Source organism: Carlito syrichta, unplaced genomic scaffold, assembly GCF_000164805.1.
Source record: "Carlito syrichta isolate Samal-C Ts95f unplaced genomic scaffold, Tarsius_syrichta-2.0.1 Scaffold314212, whole genome shotgun sequence".
Classification (NCBI taxonomy): Eukaryota; Metazoa; Chordata; class Mammalia; order Primates; family Tarsiidae; genus Carlito; species Carlito syrichta.
The window spans coordinates 83,883-101,684 of NW_007258308.1; the positions used below are offsets into that span (position 1 = coordinate 83,883).

At 39.9% G+C, this 17,802-nt stretch overlaps 1 protein-coding gene across 1 annotated transcript in view; it reads left to right on the forward strand.

Moving 5' to 3' along the window:
- Positions 1-4,750, forward strand: part of LOC103273774 (phenylalanine--tRNA ligase, mitochondrial-like) — an 81,467-nt gene extending 76,717 nt beyond the window's left edge. The window contains exon 2 of the mRNA XM_021719130.1: positions 4,028-4,750. Coding sequence (XP_021574805.1) covers positions 4,049-4,750 — 702 coding nt within the window. The 5' untranslated portion in view covers positions 4,028-4,048. The remainder of the gene's footprint in view (positions 1-4,027) is intronic.
- Positions 4,751-17,802: the final 13,052 nt, after the last annotated feature.

The window sequence follows — 17,802 nt, forward strand, 5'->3', positions numbered from 1 at the left end:
CAGGCATGTGCTACCATGCCCAGCTGATTTTTTGATTTATTGTAGAGATGAGGTCTTGCTGCCCAGGCGGGTCTAGAACCCACAGGCTCAGGCAATCCACTCACCTCAGCCTCCCAAAGGCGCGGGATTACAGGCTGAGCCACTGAGCCCGGCTTTCCCATTTCTATATGTGTTCTTTCCTGTCTATGGATTCTTATGACATTGATTTATATCCTTATCACAATAACTCTTCTATACAAATTACTTCTGAGGTCTAAATTTCTTTATATTTTCTTTGTGTGTGTGTGTGTTAGTGTCTCACTGTTGCTGAAGTGTGGTGGCACTATCACGACTCATTACAACCCTGCACTCCTGGACTCAGGGAATCCTTCTGCTTCAGCCTCCCAAGTACCTGGGACTATAGGTGCGCACTGCCACACCCAGCTAATTTTTAACTTTTTTTTTGTAGAAATGAAGACTCACTGTGTTGTGTAGTGTAGTCTTGGGTTCAAGCAATCCTCCCACCCTGACCTCCCTAAGTGTTGGGATTATAGGGGTGAGCCACTGCCTCCAAACTACATTTCTTGAACTCATCTCTTACTTCACTTCCAAACCATATTTCAAATTGCCTTAGGAAAATTATAGCGTGGCTATTTCATCCATAATTAGCTTCCTTATGTCCAAAGTTGTCTCCCTTTGCAACCTCAAAGACAGAAGTTCATCTGAACAAACAAACATCCATTCTGAGTTCTCTGCCTCTGTTACCTGGTCTCTAGAAATCTCTGGGTCACTATTATCTATTAGTTCAATTTATCGATTACACATTGGACAATGAGTTAAATCACTATGAGCAGGATCTAGATTAATCATTTCTTGAGCTCAGCAGGTCCATGTTGTAGTAGCCATGAGCGTGCCACTGCACTCCAGCCTGGGTGACAGAGTGAGACTCCACTCAACAAAATAAACAAACAAAAAACAAACCAAAAAAACTGTATTACTATTCATTAAGTGGAAGGCGGATCATCATAAATGTCATTATTCTCATTATCTTCATATTGAATATGCTGAGGAGAAAGAGGAGGGGTTGGTTTTGCTGTGTTACAGGCAGTAGAGGCGGGGGAAGTGGAGGAGATGGAAAAGAAGGCAGGAGAAGCAGGCACACTCAGTGTAACTTATTACTGAAAAAAACTCACCTGTAAGTTGACCTGTATAGTTCAAATTCCTGTCGTTCAGAGTCCACTATACTTGAATTTCTCAGAGTTCTGAACCTTGTCTAATGACTATGCATGTGAATTTACATAAGCTACACAATTGATTTAGATTTCTTTTCCTTGTTGATCAACTGGTAAGAATAATACTTACTTTCCAGAGTAGTTAAAAGGATGAAATAGAAGAGCATGTACCAGTAGAGGTATGACTGTTGTTGGTGTTGGGGTCCTCTATATATTTTCTTTTTTTTTTTTAAGTTGAAGTCTCACTCTGTCACCCAGGTTGGAGTGCATTGGCCGCTCCCGGCCACCGCAGCCTCGATCTGCTGGGCTCCGGCGATCCTTTCGCCTCAGCCTTCCAAGTAGCTGGAACTACAGGCGCATGCTGCCACGCCCGGCTAATTTTTTGTTTTACTGTAGAGATGAGGTCTCGCTATATATTTTCAGATGAAATATTTCTTACAGTGGACCAGGTGTGGTGGCTCAAGCCTGTAATCCCAGCACTTTGGGAGGCCAAGGCGAGAGGATTGCCTGAGCCCAGAAGTTCGAGATCAGCCTGGGCAACTTGGTGAGAGCTCGTCTCTAAAATAAATAAAAAAATTAGCTGGGTGTAGTAGTATACGCTTGTAGTTCTGACTACTTGGAAGGCTGATACGGAAGGATTGCCTGAGCCTAGCAGGTCGACGCTGGGGTGACTGTGAGCATGCCACTGCACTCTAGCCTGGGCGATGGAGTGAGACATCACTCAAAAAAAAAAAAAAGAAAGAAATATTTTTTATAAAGAAATCTGACAGAGGCAGAAGGAAAGAAATTCGTTTTTCAGAAGGGGTAAAGTGATTTCACTTCTAATCTCTCTCTGTAAGAGATCATAAAGGAAGGACATATACTTGTTGGGGTGGGAAGAATGACAGTGGAGAATATAAGCAGGGGCTGAGCAGGTAGACAAAAGGTCAGAAAACAAAGACAGGAAAACTCAGGTTTCCACTGGCAAGCTGGGGATTGTGTGGGGTGAGCAAGGAAGAGTTGGCAGATCTGTGAAAACAGAAACTAACTGTGCAGTTGGGTGAGGAGCTGGAAACTGAGAAGGAAAAGCCTAGACAGCATCCTACAAATAACTGCATCAAAAGCAGTTTTCCCAGAAGAGTTTCCAGAACTTTGTATAACAGCATATGCCTTTGGTAGGAAGAAATGCTTTCTTGTGTTTTGCCAGGGGTGCTGAGGTAGGTAGCAGATAACAGTGTGCTTTGTGCTAAGATGCATACGACTGCATATGCATATGTAAAATTCATATGCACTGCAGTGGCAAGCCACCGAAGAGTGGATGGAGAGACATGTTTCAGTTGAAGTTCAGTCAAAAGTTCTTTTGAAATGAATAAATTCAGAGAGTTTCTGGGTATCTTTGAAAACTTTTCATATAATGACAGTCACAAAAGTGCTATGCACAGGCTAAGCAGTCACCCACAAGCACAACAATTGAAGTTGGAGCTAGATGACCTCAGTTCCAGTTTGGAAACAGTTGAATTATGTTGCCTAGGTGTATACTAGGTAGGCTTTTTTTGTTTCTGTTTTAGTTGTTTTTTTTTTTTTTTTTTTTAGTTTGTTAGCCAGGCTGGAGTGTAGTGGTGCAATCATGGCTCACCTCCTGAGCTCAGCCTCGACCTCCTGAGCTCAGGTGATCCTCCTGACCTTGGCCTTCTGAATAGGTGGGACTGACTACAGGTGTGTGCCACCACACTCAGCTAGTTTTTAAATTTTTTGTAAGGATGAGAGCTCACAATGTTGCCCAGACTGGTCTTGAACTCCTGGACTCAAGAAATCTTCTCACCTCTCACCTTGGCCTCCCAAAATGCTAAGATTTGTGAGCCATTGCACCCGGCTTATCTTAGATGAAAGCTGAGGTGACTTTCAGCTGTGAAATTTGGTGATATTGTTAAATTTGGGGCATTTTTTGCTTTTAAAGAAATCTGGGTTACGATTCTGCCTTCTGGCTGCTCTGGGTCCCTTCCCTAGTATTAATCTTGCACCTGGTTTATTGTGGGTATATAGTAGAAATTTGCTCTTTTCCAAAACAACAATATAATTGAGAAGATGCCACAATGGCATTAAGTTTAAATGACATGACCAGATGTGAAGATAGGAAAGATTTTGATTCATAAAAATAGCTTCAGCTATCCATTGGTATGGTGTATCACTTTGTATGTATAACATTTCCTTACATTTTCCATTTTTATCTTTTTAAATCTTAAATAAAGATAACCACCACCTAAAATAGTATATTTTATTCAAAATATATATTTTAAAGTATTGTTAATGTCATTTTGTGATCTAGTGAATTAATCCAGATGTCATGCTCTGTCAAGGATAAGGAAAACTCTATAGTTATGAGCACGAAAGGCAGAAATATGAAGAATGGCTGTTTAAAATCTTTTCTACTGTTCTTCAGAGGTCTTGAGATCCTTACTAGGTTCCAACTAAGTTCTATATTTTAGGTGATCCCTTTCAAGTGTTTTGGTTCTAGAATGTAGAAGTCATATTTGAAGTTTTATGTTCCACATTAGGAGTTCAGAACATAATAATGTGATAAAGGACGTTTTCTACAAAGCTGAGAATCTAGAGATGAGGGATCTAAAAGTGACCTTCAAGAATCTGTAGATTTTGTTCAGTAAACATTAAGCCTCTGTTAGCAGATTCTTTAATTGGATTTTCCAAGTGTGTAGAGGTGGCCATGGGGTAAACATACATGTTACTAGGACAATGGGAGCTGCTGGGAGACACACAGGACACACTTGCTTTCCACAGAGCAACACCTGACATGTGTTTTGCATGTGTGCTCCTTTCAGAATTCATGAAAAGTTTCCACAATGGTTGGCTCAGCTCTCAGGAGAGTTTCCCGTGCATGTGTCTACCTGGTGAGCAAGGCCAGTCAAGTCTCCAGAGGACATTGGCATCAGACCTGGGGCTCAAGGCCTGCTGCATCAGAATTTGCTGCCCAAGGAGCTCCAGGTGGCGTGGTGGAGCTGCTGGGCAAATCCTACCGTCAGGATGACTACACCAATCTCACCCAGAAGGTCTTCTCCAGGGTTGGCCGAAATCTGCACAATCAACAGCATCACCCTCTGTGGCTGATCAAGGAGAGGGTGAAGGAGCACTTCTACAAGCAGTACATGGGCCGGTTTGGGACCCCGCTGTTTTCGGTCTATGACAACCTTTCTCCAGTGGTCACAACCTGGCAGAACTTTGACAGCCTGCTTATCCCAGCTGACCACCCCAGTAGGAAGAAGGGGGACAACTATTACCTAAATCGTACTCATATGCTGAGAGCACACACATCGGCACACCAGTGGGATTTGCTGCATGCAGGGCTGGACGCCTTCCTGGTGGTGGGTGATGTCTACAGGCGTGACCAGATTGACTCTCAACACTATCCTGTGTTTCACCAGCTGGAGGCTGTCCGGCTCTTCTCCAATCATGAGGTGAGTCTTGAGATGTTTTTCTTCGTTGAAGGACATCATGGACATTTAATGTTGAGGTCACTAAAGTTTATGTCAGTGAAATCAGTATAGCCATCCTTGCTTGATATTATTTTGTTTTAATGAATCATCCATCCATAATGGCATCCATCCTTAGTGATGTCCTTTGTACAGTACTTTTTGACTGTGTTGTTGTGTAAGTAACTGTAGAAATTGGTAGGTCTTTGCTTTTTTTTTTTTTTTGAATTGGAGTCTCACTCTGTCACCCAGACTGGAGTGCAGTGATTGCCGCTCCCGGCCACTGCAGCCTCGACTCGCTGGGCTCCAGTGATCCTTCCGCCTCAGGCTTCCGAGTAGCCGGGACTACAGGCGTGCACTACCAGACCCGGCTCATTTTGATTTGTTGTAGAGATGAGGTCTCGCCAAGTTGCCCAGGTGAGTTTCGAACCCGCGGGCTCAGGCAATTCACTCACCTCAGCCTCCCAAAGGCGTGGGATTACAGACTGAGCCACCGAGCCCGGCTAGGTCTTTGCTTTTGATTATCTGCATAGTTTCTCTCAATACCTCTCAATTGCCTTTCTCTGGGTCACTTCTTATCAGTTGAATAGTCAGTGGCTCAAATTCACCCTTAATCCAGGATGACTGAAGAGGCAACACTGAAACCTGTGGTCAGGTTATTCCAGTTCTCAGTTAGTAGAAGTTAATTATGTTTTCATGCTGTTAGAGATATTAATGAATTTCTTGTATACCTTAGGGGACTGGTGATTTATTGGATTAAACTGTAAACTGTGTTCTTATCCCCAGGCTTCCTCCTTTACCTCCTTTACCTTTCCCTACTTTCCACGCTGGTGTGGAAAGTATTTTTAAAGTATATACTTAATTATTATATACTTAATTGTTATTTTTGAAGTATATATTTGGATGTGTAGAGCCTTTTTTATTAGGGAATCTGATATTCTCTGGCCATTCTCAAAAGCACTTGACTCCTTGCACCTGTTAGATGTTATCCTAATACATTGTGTGTATTTTTTTTGCAAATTATGAAAAAGCCTGATTCCATTTCCTAAAAAGTTACTGTTCCACTTATCCTTTATTACATATTTTAAAAACCATCTCTGATTTTTGTGTAAGAAATAAACAGCATTAAACTAGGCATAGGAAGCATTACTTCTTTAGCAATTCTCCTTCTAAACATGTTCATTGGAACAGGAGGAATTATTATTGTCACAAAACTCTCCAGCAAACACACACTTGTTAACATGACAACTAATAGTGTAGGATCCATAGGTTAGCAAGTAACCATTGCTTAGTTGTATTGAATAAGTCATGTTGCAGGAGACACATGAACAAGACTGTTCTCCCTTTCTGTCTGTCTCCTGATGTACTGTTATCCTGTGACTCTATTATAATACAATAATTAGTTAGCCTTACACAAAACAACCATCCATGCTGTATCTCAGGGGAGCTTAGATGAGCATTTTTTAATACTATGAATAGCTGACTCTTTTCTAAGTTAGGAATAAAAACAATTAATAAGGACACAGATTTATTAGGAAACTAAAACAGGATTAACAAAGACAGGTCAAAGACTGAGAAATATGACCAAGTGATAGAATGCCACCTAAAATTAATGTGCAAGAGAGGTTGTGATGCCAGTAATGTGATACCCAGGCCACAACAGCAGACAGGTGCTCAGCCCAGCTGACCTCATTAAAGAAATAAGAAAGAAACATGCACACTGATTTGTAAGCTGGCATGCCATGAAAGGCAATCAAGGCTGAGAGGTGCACCTCGCATTTTAATGGTTGGAAAACCAAGGCTACTACAGAAGGTGAGAGACAGGAAGTGGGTGGAATTAGCCCTTACCTTGTTTCATGCTTATTTTGGGTCTCATCCAGTTTAGTGGGTACCACAGATGGCTAGTCTAATGTGATTTATAGTAAGAAAAATTATGCACACATGTATGTATGTATCTAATCTTCTTATATGATGATGTACTTCTGTATTCATTGTTTCATTTGCTCCTTTTAACAAAAACCTTGTGAAGTAGGTTGTTTTCTCTTCAACCATGGAATGAGGTCCCAAAAGGTTCAGTGGCAAAGTTGTGCAGCCAGTTGGTAGCAGAGCTAAAACTAGAATTCAGGTTTTCTGGATTTATTGTCCATTTTGCTTATTTTCATGGAACTGCTTTGTAAATAGGACTTGCTTATGACCAAGGGGAGCTTTTGTTCCAAGAGTGGCATGGGGGTTGGAGCTGGGAGAGGATGGTGTTTTATGAATTCCTAGCCTCAGCAGAAGTGTTGGCACCAAGTCTGACCTAATCTTAACTTTCAAGAAGTGTTTTTTTAAATTTTTGGTTTATTCCCCTATGAATTGGATTTTTTAGACAGCTGTAATTATGCTACAGATTTAATTTTAAACATTTTATCATCTTTTAAAGTTTTTCTGTTATTTAATTTTTGTTATTATTTTTATCAATATAAGGTGTATTTCAGCAAGAAAAGTACATATAGAGGTGTAGGATAAAAGAAACAATGATAGGCATAGAAATGGATTGACTTCAACAATATGTACATTTAACCATAAATTGTGAAAAAAAAATCCTTTTGTGTTTTGAAAAAAAGGTAAAATGAAAACTCTAGCCAACAGTAACAAATTGGAGGGAACAATCGATAGGTAATTAAAGTCTGCTAAAGTTCTTGTCATATTTGGGGAAAGGATAGAAATGCTGAGTAACTTCAGGCTTCATTGGAAAATAATTAGATTGCAACACAATCTATACCTTCCAAACAGATGGAGCAGAAAAGGAAGAATGTAGAAAATGATCTCAATTTAGCAGAAGTTGGGAAAGAGGAAAGAAAAAAAGTATGGTAAATAGAAACCCCAAATTAAGAGTGTAGATATAAGTCCAAATACAATCAGTATTTACAATTTTAAGTGGGTTAAACTTGCTAATTAAAGACACACATGATCAGATTGGACAATTTTTTAGTTTGAGAAACCCGAAACAAAACTACCCCAGAGTGAAAACAAAGGGCAGAAAAAAGATATGTCAAGCAAATACTTACCAAAAGAAAGTTGCTACAATATTGTTAATATTAGGTAAGATAGAATTTATGAAAGTATGATATTTAGGAATAAAGAGGAATAGTACATCAACCAAATAACTTCATGAATTAAAAATTTTTATGTGCCCAACATCATAGTTTTAATAATAAAGCAAAACTGAAGAATTAAACGTTGTTTGACAAATTCATAACTATGGTAGAAGACTTTAAATGACCTTCATCAGAAACCAATGGATTAAGCAGACAAAATTAGTAAAGATATAGACAACTTGAAAAACATGATCTACAAGCTTGATTTGTATTTACTTTTAAAATTTGGTAGCCATATATATATACACAAACAAGCATAATTATATATGTTTATGCATGTATTTGTGTGAGTGCAGATACACACAAACACAAAGTTGTACATCCAAGAGTCAGAAGTATATAGTCATGTGGAATATTTATAATAACTTACTAGTTGACAGCTGAAGTCTAAATAAATGTTAAAGAATCAATAACATAAATGCCCAACTACAATGTTGTTTATGTAGAAGCAATAAGAAAGGATAATTAAAACTTTTCATACTCTCAGAAATTTAAGAATTTACAACTATAGATATATAGGTTAAAGAAAAATATTAATAATAAATTGGAATTTCTGTCACTGGCAATGAAAATACTCACTTCAAACTGCTCAGATGTTGGGGAAAATAGTTGCCTTATTATGGAGAAACATGGTAACCCTCACCTAAACTATTTGCTTACAGTTAACATTAAAAAAGCAAAACTGATGGCATATAGCTAAAAGGGTACTTTTGATACATTTAGCTTTAAATACATTTATTTCAGAAATTTAAAATGAAAATCAATGAATTGTGTTCAATTTAAGATGCTAAAAACAAACAATTTAAAAAAAGTAAATGGGAGGTAAGTATATAGTTTTTTAATATCCCCATTTTGCCCCAAATGGATAGATAGACTAGAATAGGAAACCAAAAAGACAGATCACATCTGTAACACAATTAGGTGACAAGATCTCCTTAAAATTCTCAGTAATGGGTGGGAAGTCACAACCGAGCACAGAAACTGAGGTCGTGTAGGGACACAGTTGTGCCTGAAAAAAGGAGAACTTCCTTAGGTCTCAGAGAACAGACTTTCTACAAACAAATTTATTTGCTAGACTTTACTAGAGAGACGTGAAGTACTAGTAACACTGGTTATCAATGACGACTAACTTCACAAAATGTCTTCTGATGTGACTATACAGTCTTTCCAAAGAAAATTGGACTCGAATCTGGTTGAGTCTATAGATCCAACTACCATATTTATAGAAAGCACAGAGTCCAGAGAAACACATGAGGCTGTACCATAGAGATTTAATAAGCAATCCAGGCTGTGGGAAATTCTATAGCAGGCCTACTCATGATACAATCTACAGAATGAGATGGAGAGGAATAAAAAGTAAGCACTTAGAAATGTTTAAGCAATGCTAAATGTTTAAGCCGTCATAGTCAAACATATTATTAGTGAACTTCTTTGGTTGAAAAGCAAGCAAATGGATGGGTTCAGTTGTTCTTAAACACTTTTTGTGAGTTGTGTGTGTGCGGTCTCTGTGGTAATGTGCAGCAGGCCAAAATATCAGTTTGTGACCAATTGAAAATCCTAAAATGTCTCTTTACCACAGTTTGAGAAGTACTGCTCAATGAAAAAACCCCATACATTTGAGACTGTTGGAAATTTGAACACTAACTGAATATTTGAAATTAAGGAATTCTTTTTAATTTTAATTTTATTTTTTAGGTGTGATAATTTGGTATATTTTAAAAAACTTTTTCTTTTAGACATACATGTTAAAATACTTGTGGGCAAAATAATTTTGTCTGAGATGTTCTTCAAAATAATGTGGCAAAGTGGATTAGGCATTTGGGGATGGATGTGAGAAGATTGATAATCGTTAATTATTGAAGCTGGGTGTTGGATACATGAGGAATCATCATTTTTTCTATGTTTGCATGTGGTTGAAAATTTTCTAATAAAAAGTTAAAGGAAAAGACTGAAGGAAAACATTGGAATCCATGAATCAGTCAAAAACATTGACTGAGTGTGTACCAGGATCCTGGATTGTAAGAAAGAAGCTATCAGATAGTCATGAGATGGCTCCTACTGAAAGTTAGACAACTGTCAGGATTGGAAAAAAGAAAGAAAGAAGGCAGGAAAAGTTAATGATAAGAGCATGCACGAATTTCTCTTGTTTAAGTATTTTCATGTTTAAGGTATTATATTCTGTCTGGGCTCAGTGGCTCACATCTATAATTCCAGCACTTTGGGAAGCCGAGGTAAGAGGATTGCCTGAGTCCACAGGTTTGAAACCAGTCTGGGCAATTGGCCAGACCTCATCTCTACAATAAATTAAAAAATTGGCCGGGCATGGTGGCATGTGCCTGTAATTCCAGCTACTTAGATTGCTGAGGTAGAAGGATTACTTGAGTCCAACCAGTCAAGGCTGCAGTGACTGTGAGCGTGCCACTGCACTCCAGCCTGACGCCAATTCAAAAAAAAAGAAAAAAAGAAAAAATGTATTAAAGTTGGCTATGTTACAATAAAACTTCTGACTGGGCACAGTGACTCACGCCTGTAATCCCAGCACTTTGTGAGGCTGAGGTGAGGGAATTGCCTGAGCCCACGGGTTCAAGAACAACCTGGACAACTTGGCGAGAACTCATTTCTACAATTAAAAAAAAAAAAAAAAAATCCACTCCTGAAATTCATTCTCACCTATAGACCTTAAAGACATTCTTGAGTATGACTCATCTATCAGGAGAATGAGATGGGAATGTTCATAGTGCTATTAGTATTAGCTAAAAAACTAAAAAACAACCTAAATTTCTACCAAGAGTAGAGCAGAGAAATAAAGTACAGTGTATTTGGTATGTCAGTGTCATGTATCTGTGAAAATGAAAAAGTCACAACGTATATGCGTCAACATGAATGACTATAAAAAGAAGTGTTGAGCATAAACAAAGCTGCAGAAGCTTACATTGTGTGATTATACTTATGTCAAGTTGAAAAGATGGGCAAAATCAGCAAATATGTTATTTAGGAGTTCATATGTAAGTAGAAAAATTATAAAGTAAGACAAGGGAATAATGAACAAAAAATTTAGTTTCGTTGCTATCTCTGAGAGGAATGACAGGATATGTGATTTTGATACTGTTCTTTCTGAAAATGCATTTGGGTGGTGAGCATACATGTATGTGCTTTTATTCTTTAAACATGCCATACTTATATGTGTTATTTATGTGCATTATTTATTTACTCTTTTAAAGTGAGAAAAATAGGCAAAATTATAAATGGCTTTTTGATAGAAGAGGACAAATGATTGACTAATAAAACAACCAGTTTTATCAGGATACAAGAAAATGCAAATTAAAACAGCCAAATATTATTTTAAACTCATTAGGGTAGCAAAATTTAATATTCCTCACAATAATCAAAGGCCTAGAGGGACCATATGCCTGATGCTCTTGTATTGGGAGTGTACATAGTTACCACCACTTATTTGGTAGTTTCCAATGAAAACAAAAATTTTATGCTCTGTTACCTGATATTTTTCTCTTTAATTTTTTTTTTTTTTTTTTTTGAGTTAGTGTCTTACTCCGTTGCCCAGGCTGGAGTGCAGTGGCATGCTCAGGCCACCCCAGCATCGACCTGCTGGGCTCAGGCAGTCCTTCCTCCTCAAACTTCCAAGTAGCCAGAACTACAGGTATGCGCTACCACACCCAGCTAATTTTTTGACTTATCGTAGAGATGAGGTCTCACCAAGTTGCCCAGGCTGTTCTCGAACCCATGGGCCCAGGCAATCCCCTCACCTTGGCCTCCTAAAGTGCTGGGATTACAAGTTTGAGCCACTTCATCCGGCCAAGTTATTTTTTAATAAAAGGGCACACATGTTCATCAAGAGGAGCAAGTATAATATAAATGGGCTCTATTTGTATGTTGAATACTTTATAACAATTATCATCAAGATTCTAGAGATACTTATGCCAATATGGATGAGGTTAATACAGTGTTGAGGGAAACAAGTACATTGTGAGTGATACAAAACTATAAAATCTTTTTCTTTTTTTTTTTGGAGTCTAACTCTGTCACCCAGGCTGGAGTGAAGTGGCACTCTGGACTCAGGCAATCCTTCCACCTCAGCCTTCCAAGTAGCTGGGACTACAAGTATGTGCTACCAAGTCTTGCTAGTTTTTTGATTTATTGTAGGGACGAGGTCTTACTGTGTTGCCTAGGCTGGTCTTGCATCCGCAGACTCAGGCATTCCTCTTGCCTCGGCCTCCCAAAGTGCTGGGATTATAGGCTTGAGCCACCACGAACTATGAAATCTTTTTGTTTTTTGAGTTGGAGTCTCACTCTGTCGCCTAGACTGGAGTGCAGTGACTGCTCCCGGCCACCGCAGCCTCGCCTGCTGGGCTCCGGTGATCCTTCCGCCTCAGCCTTCCGAGTAGCCGGAATTACAGGCATGTGCTACCACGCCCGGCTGATTTTTTGATTTATTGTAGAGATGAGGTCTCGCCAAGTTGTCCAGGCGGGTCTCGAACCCGCGGGCTCAGGCAATCCACTCACCTCAGCCTCCCAAAGGCACAGGATTGCAGGCTGAGCCACCGAGCCCGGCCTATGAAATCTTTTTAATGAACATTCAAAATATGTCTAACAGCAAAACATGCCCAGCAGTGCCAGTTCACTTGTACTTGCTTAGGTTCTCTTTCTCTGTCTCTGTACACAAAAGAACAAACATACACTTATTTTTTCATTAAAATACATGGGAATGATAACCACCAAAATCAAAATAGTGATTACTTAGGAAGTAGAAGAGAGTGAATGGGACCAGGTGTCATATTCTTTGCAAATGATGTAAATATGATTTTTAGGAGTGTAGAAGTATTTCAAGACTAAAAGGTTTGAGAACCACTCTTCTGCAGCTTCAAAACTAAACTTTTACAAAACATTTGAGACCTTTATTTTTCAAAGAATGACAGATTTCAAGTATTTGGCAAACCTACCAGAGGGAGCTCATACCAATCCTGTGTCTAATTAATCTGATTAAAAATACTAACTAAATCGTATATACATGGACCAGTGCTTAGAGAAGCTGTATTTTCCCATTGTCCCTGGAGTTGCCTTCTCCTGTTTCACCAGATGAACCATTGTGGTTCCTGACAATGTACCGAGGAGTTGTGTGAGTCAGATATTCTGTAGTTTATTCTTCAGTCTTAGCTTTCTTAGTTTATCTTATGCCCCTTTGATAACATCCTCTGGGTCAGTTTATCCAGGCTCTTGTATGCACATTTGCAGGCAATACTTCCTCCTGAATTTAAGATGATTTGTGCCAAGAGCAGTGGCGCAAGCCTGTAATCCCAGCACTTTGGGAGGCTGAGGCGAGGGGATTGCCTGAGTCCAGGAGTTCGAGACCAGCCTGGGCAACTTGGTGAGACCTTATCTCTACAATAAATCGAAAAATTAGCAGGGTGTGGTAGTGCATGCTTGTAGTTCCAGCTACTTGGAAGACTGAGGCGGAAGGAATACCTGAGCCCAGCAGGTTGAGGCTGTGATGGCTGCAAGCATGCTACTGAACTCCAGTCTGAGCGACAGAGTGAGACTTCAACTTAAAAAACAAAAAAAGTGATTCGTGATGAACCTTTCTTCCTTTGTGTTTCTGTCTTCATTATTTATTTTAAAAATGCCATTTTTAAATGTCTCTCCTTTTTTTTTTTTTTTTGAGTCAGAGTTTCACTCTGTCGCCCAGGCTGGAATTCAGTGGCACCTCAACCACCTCAGCTCAGGCAATTTTCCTGCCTCAGCCTCCTGAGTAGCTAGAACTACAGGTGCCTGCCATGCCTGGCTATATTTGTTTACTTGTTTGTTTTTTTTTGTTTGTTTATTTGTTTTTAGAGACAAAGTCTCTTTGTGTTGCCTAAGTGAGTCACAAACTCCTGAGCTCAAGTGGTCTCCCCTTGGTCTCCCAATGTGCTGGGATTACAGGCATGAGCCACTGCGCCCAGTGTAAATGCCTCTTCTTTTTAAAAATTTTATAAAAGAATGTGTTTATCTATTTTGTTCCTTGTCCTTCTTGCTAGTAGTCTCCAAACTTGAGTCATTTAACCACTCCTGGTTTATGGCAAAGTTTTTGTTGTTGACCTTACAGGAAAATTGAAAATATAAGAGCAATGTGACGAATTTTATAATGGTGTATGTATTTATTTTAAAGGGCTACCCTTTGTCCTGAGATGGTTTCCTTGTTACTTTCTTGAGTGTTAAAATACAATTTCTTTTATGACATGATGGGACAGTATTTTAAACATATACCTGAACTTAGCAAAATGAAGCATTGCCAACGTCTCTGAGTCCCTAGAATTTTTTTTTTTTTTTCTCAATTGGTGTCTCACTCTGTTGCCCAGGTTGGAGGGCAGTGGCATGCTCACGGTCACCCCAGCATTGACTTGCTGGGCTCCGGCAATCCTTCTGCCTCAGCCTTCCAAGTAGCCAGAACTACAGGTGTGCACTACCACGCCTGGGTAATTTTTTTGATTTATTGTAGAGTTGAAGTCTTGCCAAGTTCCCCGAGCTGGTCTCAAACCCACAGGCTCAGGCAATCCACTTACCTCGGCTAAGCCACCGAGCCCGGCCAGAGTCCCTAAAATTTTTTGAAATTTTTACCTTTCTATGAAATACAAAATTTCAGATCTTAATAAATGAAGACACAGTTGTGAAGTTAAAAATATTACTGGTAAGTAATATATAACTCATGGATATTCACACAGAAACAAAGGGAAATGTACTTATCAAAGGGATGAGTGAAGGTGTACAGAGCAGTTGGCTTTTCATCTAATTCTGACCACAACCCATTCCGGAAATACAGTACTTCATTAAGATGTCCGTGTTAAGTTTGTATGCCCACCCCCACCCCTTTAAAAGCAATTGCAGTCATTCACCATTTCCTCATGCAGAAGGGTGGTGAAAGGGGGGTCTTTCCATTGGTTGTGCTCTTTGCCTGTGATGATTCCATCTCGATGGAGTGAGCAAACTTCATTTTGAACACCCCCTTTGGCATCCTTTGTAGTTCATCCTTGTCAGGAAAACTGCTCCCATTTATCATTAGAAAACCTCACTTTTGCTCCCTTTGATATTCTCTCCCACTTTCCAGATGGTTCATTGGAACCCTCCTGTTCCTGGCCTTCTCTTTCCAGCCTTCCCCACTGGTACTCTTGTGGTGAGCCAAAGGTAGTCTCTTTATTCCTGCCTTCTGCTCTGAATCTCTTTTCTCTCTTTCAGTGAAGGGCAGGGTTTTATTCTCCACCATGTGGTTATTGGGTTTCCTTAATGGCCTCATGTGGAGGGGCTTTTGTCTAAGGCACTTCTATTTGGTTTTGATAGATTATAATCACCATGTTTCCCTAATCTCTTCTTTAAAATCTTTTAGGAAGCATTCCTCTTGTCAAAGACACACTTAAATTGAAACAGCTTTCTTTTTAAAAATTCTTTTTCTTTGCCCAAATGTTTACTTAGCTGTCTCTTGACAGTGAAGTGAAAAGCAACAGCCTGGAGTCCATGTTCTATTGGATTTGAGTAATATGCCATTACTGGAGGACAAAGGGGGATTTGGAGAGAGACCTTCTATTCTGTGGCATAGGGTTTTTGCAGATAATTAGTTCTTGCTTATGATAAGATTAAAACCCATTAGCCTCTTAGCCTGAGACCCGTCACTGCCCTATAGCAATATTGCCCATGACTTTTATTTGACTTTCACCAACTCACTGCCTTAAAGTGTTGGTCTGTGTATGTCTGGTGTCTCCAACTGGTTGGTCAGTTCCTTAAGGGTGCCATTCTATCTTTTTTGTGCTTCCTCTTTCTACCTTAGGATCCTGGACAGAACAGTTGTTGATAAATGTGGCACTCAGCTGTCTCCTTCCTTATGGACTGCTGATTCTCACTGCAAAAGAAGATGGCCAGCACAGTTTAGCTGCAAAGCAGTTTACCTGTCTGTTTTTCTGGTTGGACATTCTCAGAGCTGCTTCTCATACTTCAGTCTTCCAGAGGAGCAGAGATGTCTCTGTTAGGGTCTAATCCTGAGACAGAAACCACATAGTAACTTGATCAGAGACAGTAATTTAAAGTAATATACTGATCAGGATCAGTAATATAAAGAATTACTAACTACAACACAGAGCTTGGGCAAATAGTTACTAACTACAACTCAAGTGGTTAATAGACTAGTGAGACGTAAAGAGAACCTTAAAGAGTACAGGACAAGAATATATAAGGAGCAGCTGCTACCCCATGACTGATTCCAGTGGCCCAAAGAAGGGCCTCTTTCTCCTTCCCCCAGCTGTGGCTCTCCGAGCGACTCAGATGTGATGCCAAGCTGGTGAATTGTTCGATATCCACACTCTGGAATTTTCGGAAATCTGCTTTTTAGGGTGTCAGAGACAGCTAATTTGGCAGATGTTTCTTTCAGGAAGCACTCTGCTCCGAAAGTGACCAAGAAAGGTACTGAGGCAAGCAGCTGGCTACTGGGGGAGCTGAATGTTGTACCCGCATTGCAGGGCTAGGCAAGAGGATCACAAGGGCCCAGCATGAATAGTTTCCTTTACAGTGTCTCTCCAGCGACCTCTACTGACAGCTGGCACAAGAAACATACTTCAAGGGCCAAACTCAGTTTTACTAGAGCAAGCAATGAAGGAGTGATTGTTTTGTGGTGGTGATAACTGGCAAAGTCTGCTTGTTCTCTTTCCTGAGCACCTAGAGACCTTCAAGGAGATAGGCTATTATTTATCCAATGAATGAGTTGCTATGGAAAATCACATTTATGGAGATAAAAACTTGATCTTAGTTCTAATTTGATATTTCTGAACATAATTATGTAGTGAAGAAGCTCTCTAGGTATTGGTTTTTTTTTTTGAGTTGGAGTCTCACTCTGTCGCCCAGTCTGGAGTGCAGTGGCCGCTCCCGGCCACCGCAGCCTCGACCTGCTGGGCTCCGGCGATCCTTCCTCCTCAGCTTTCCGAGTAGCCAGAATTACAGGCGCGCGCTACCACGCCTGGCTAATTTTTGGATTTATTGTAGAGATGAGGTCTCACCTGCCCAGGCAGGTCTCGAACCCGCGGGCTCAGGCAGTCCATTCACCTCAGCCTCCCAAAGGCGTGGAATTACAAGCTGAGCCACTGAGCCCGGCTTGGTATTGGTTTTTAGTACATGGAATACATAAAGAATAAAGGATATTCTGAAGGATAAAAGCATGTGCTCTTGAACCAATAAAAGCATACAAAGAAAAACAGATAAATATCCTTTACACCTAATTCCTCCAAGGTCTCAGGACAATTATTACCATTTACATACTGTATTTGCTGTTGAAAGCTAAGAGGGCCTCATTAGGTTTTACCACATCCATGTAATTACAGCAACAATATTTTTTCTACGAGCTGAAGTGATGTGTGAGAGTAGCAAAAATATTTTCACAGTGATATTATGCTCTTTTACAGTAAACCACATGCTTTGCTACAAACTGCATTTGTGTGTGTGTGTGTGTGTGTGTGTGTGTGTGTGTGTGTGTGCGCGCGTGTGTGCCTGGTACATATTTTTGAATCTTAGTTGTGTGGATAGAGTGGCATAGTTTCACATTTCAGCTTGTTAGCTGTAGGTGGATGGTAGGTGAGAGGGAGTTTACTTTACTAGCCAGCCTCAGAACCAGCTAGCAACCTCTGCCACCCATATCATGTTGAATTCCATGCCCAGACACCTGAAGCTACTCACAAATATAAAAGATTACACTTTTGCTATTTGACCGATAATGCATCCTTTACTGGATACTTTTAGGGTCCTCTCTCCAAGACTTTGTCCTGGAACCTACTTTTTAAAAAAATTTTAAAGGTGTAGTGTACAATTCAGAGGTAGGTACAAATGTTCATTATCCAGGAACCCTTGTTGATGAGGTGTGCCCCCTCTCCCCCAGCAGATTTCCACTACTGCCAATCCTTTGGAACCTACTTTTTAATGTCATCTTCCTGACTCATCTTGAGGTGGGCTTCTGTGAAA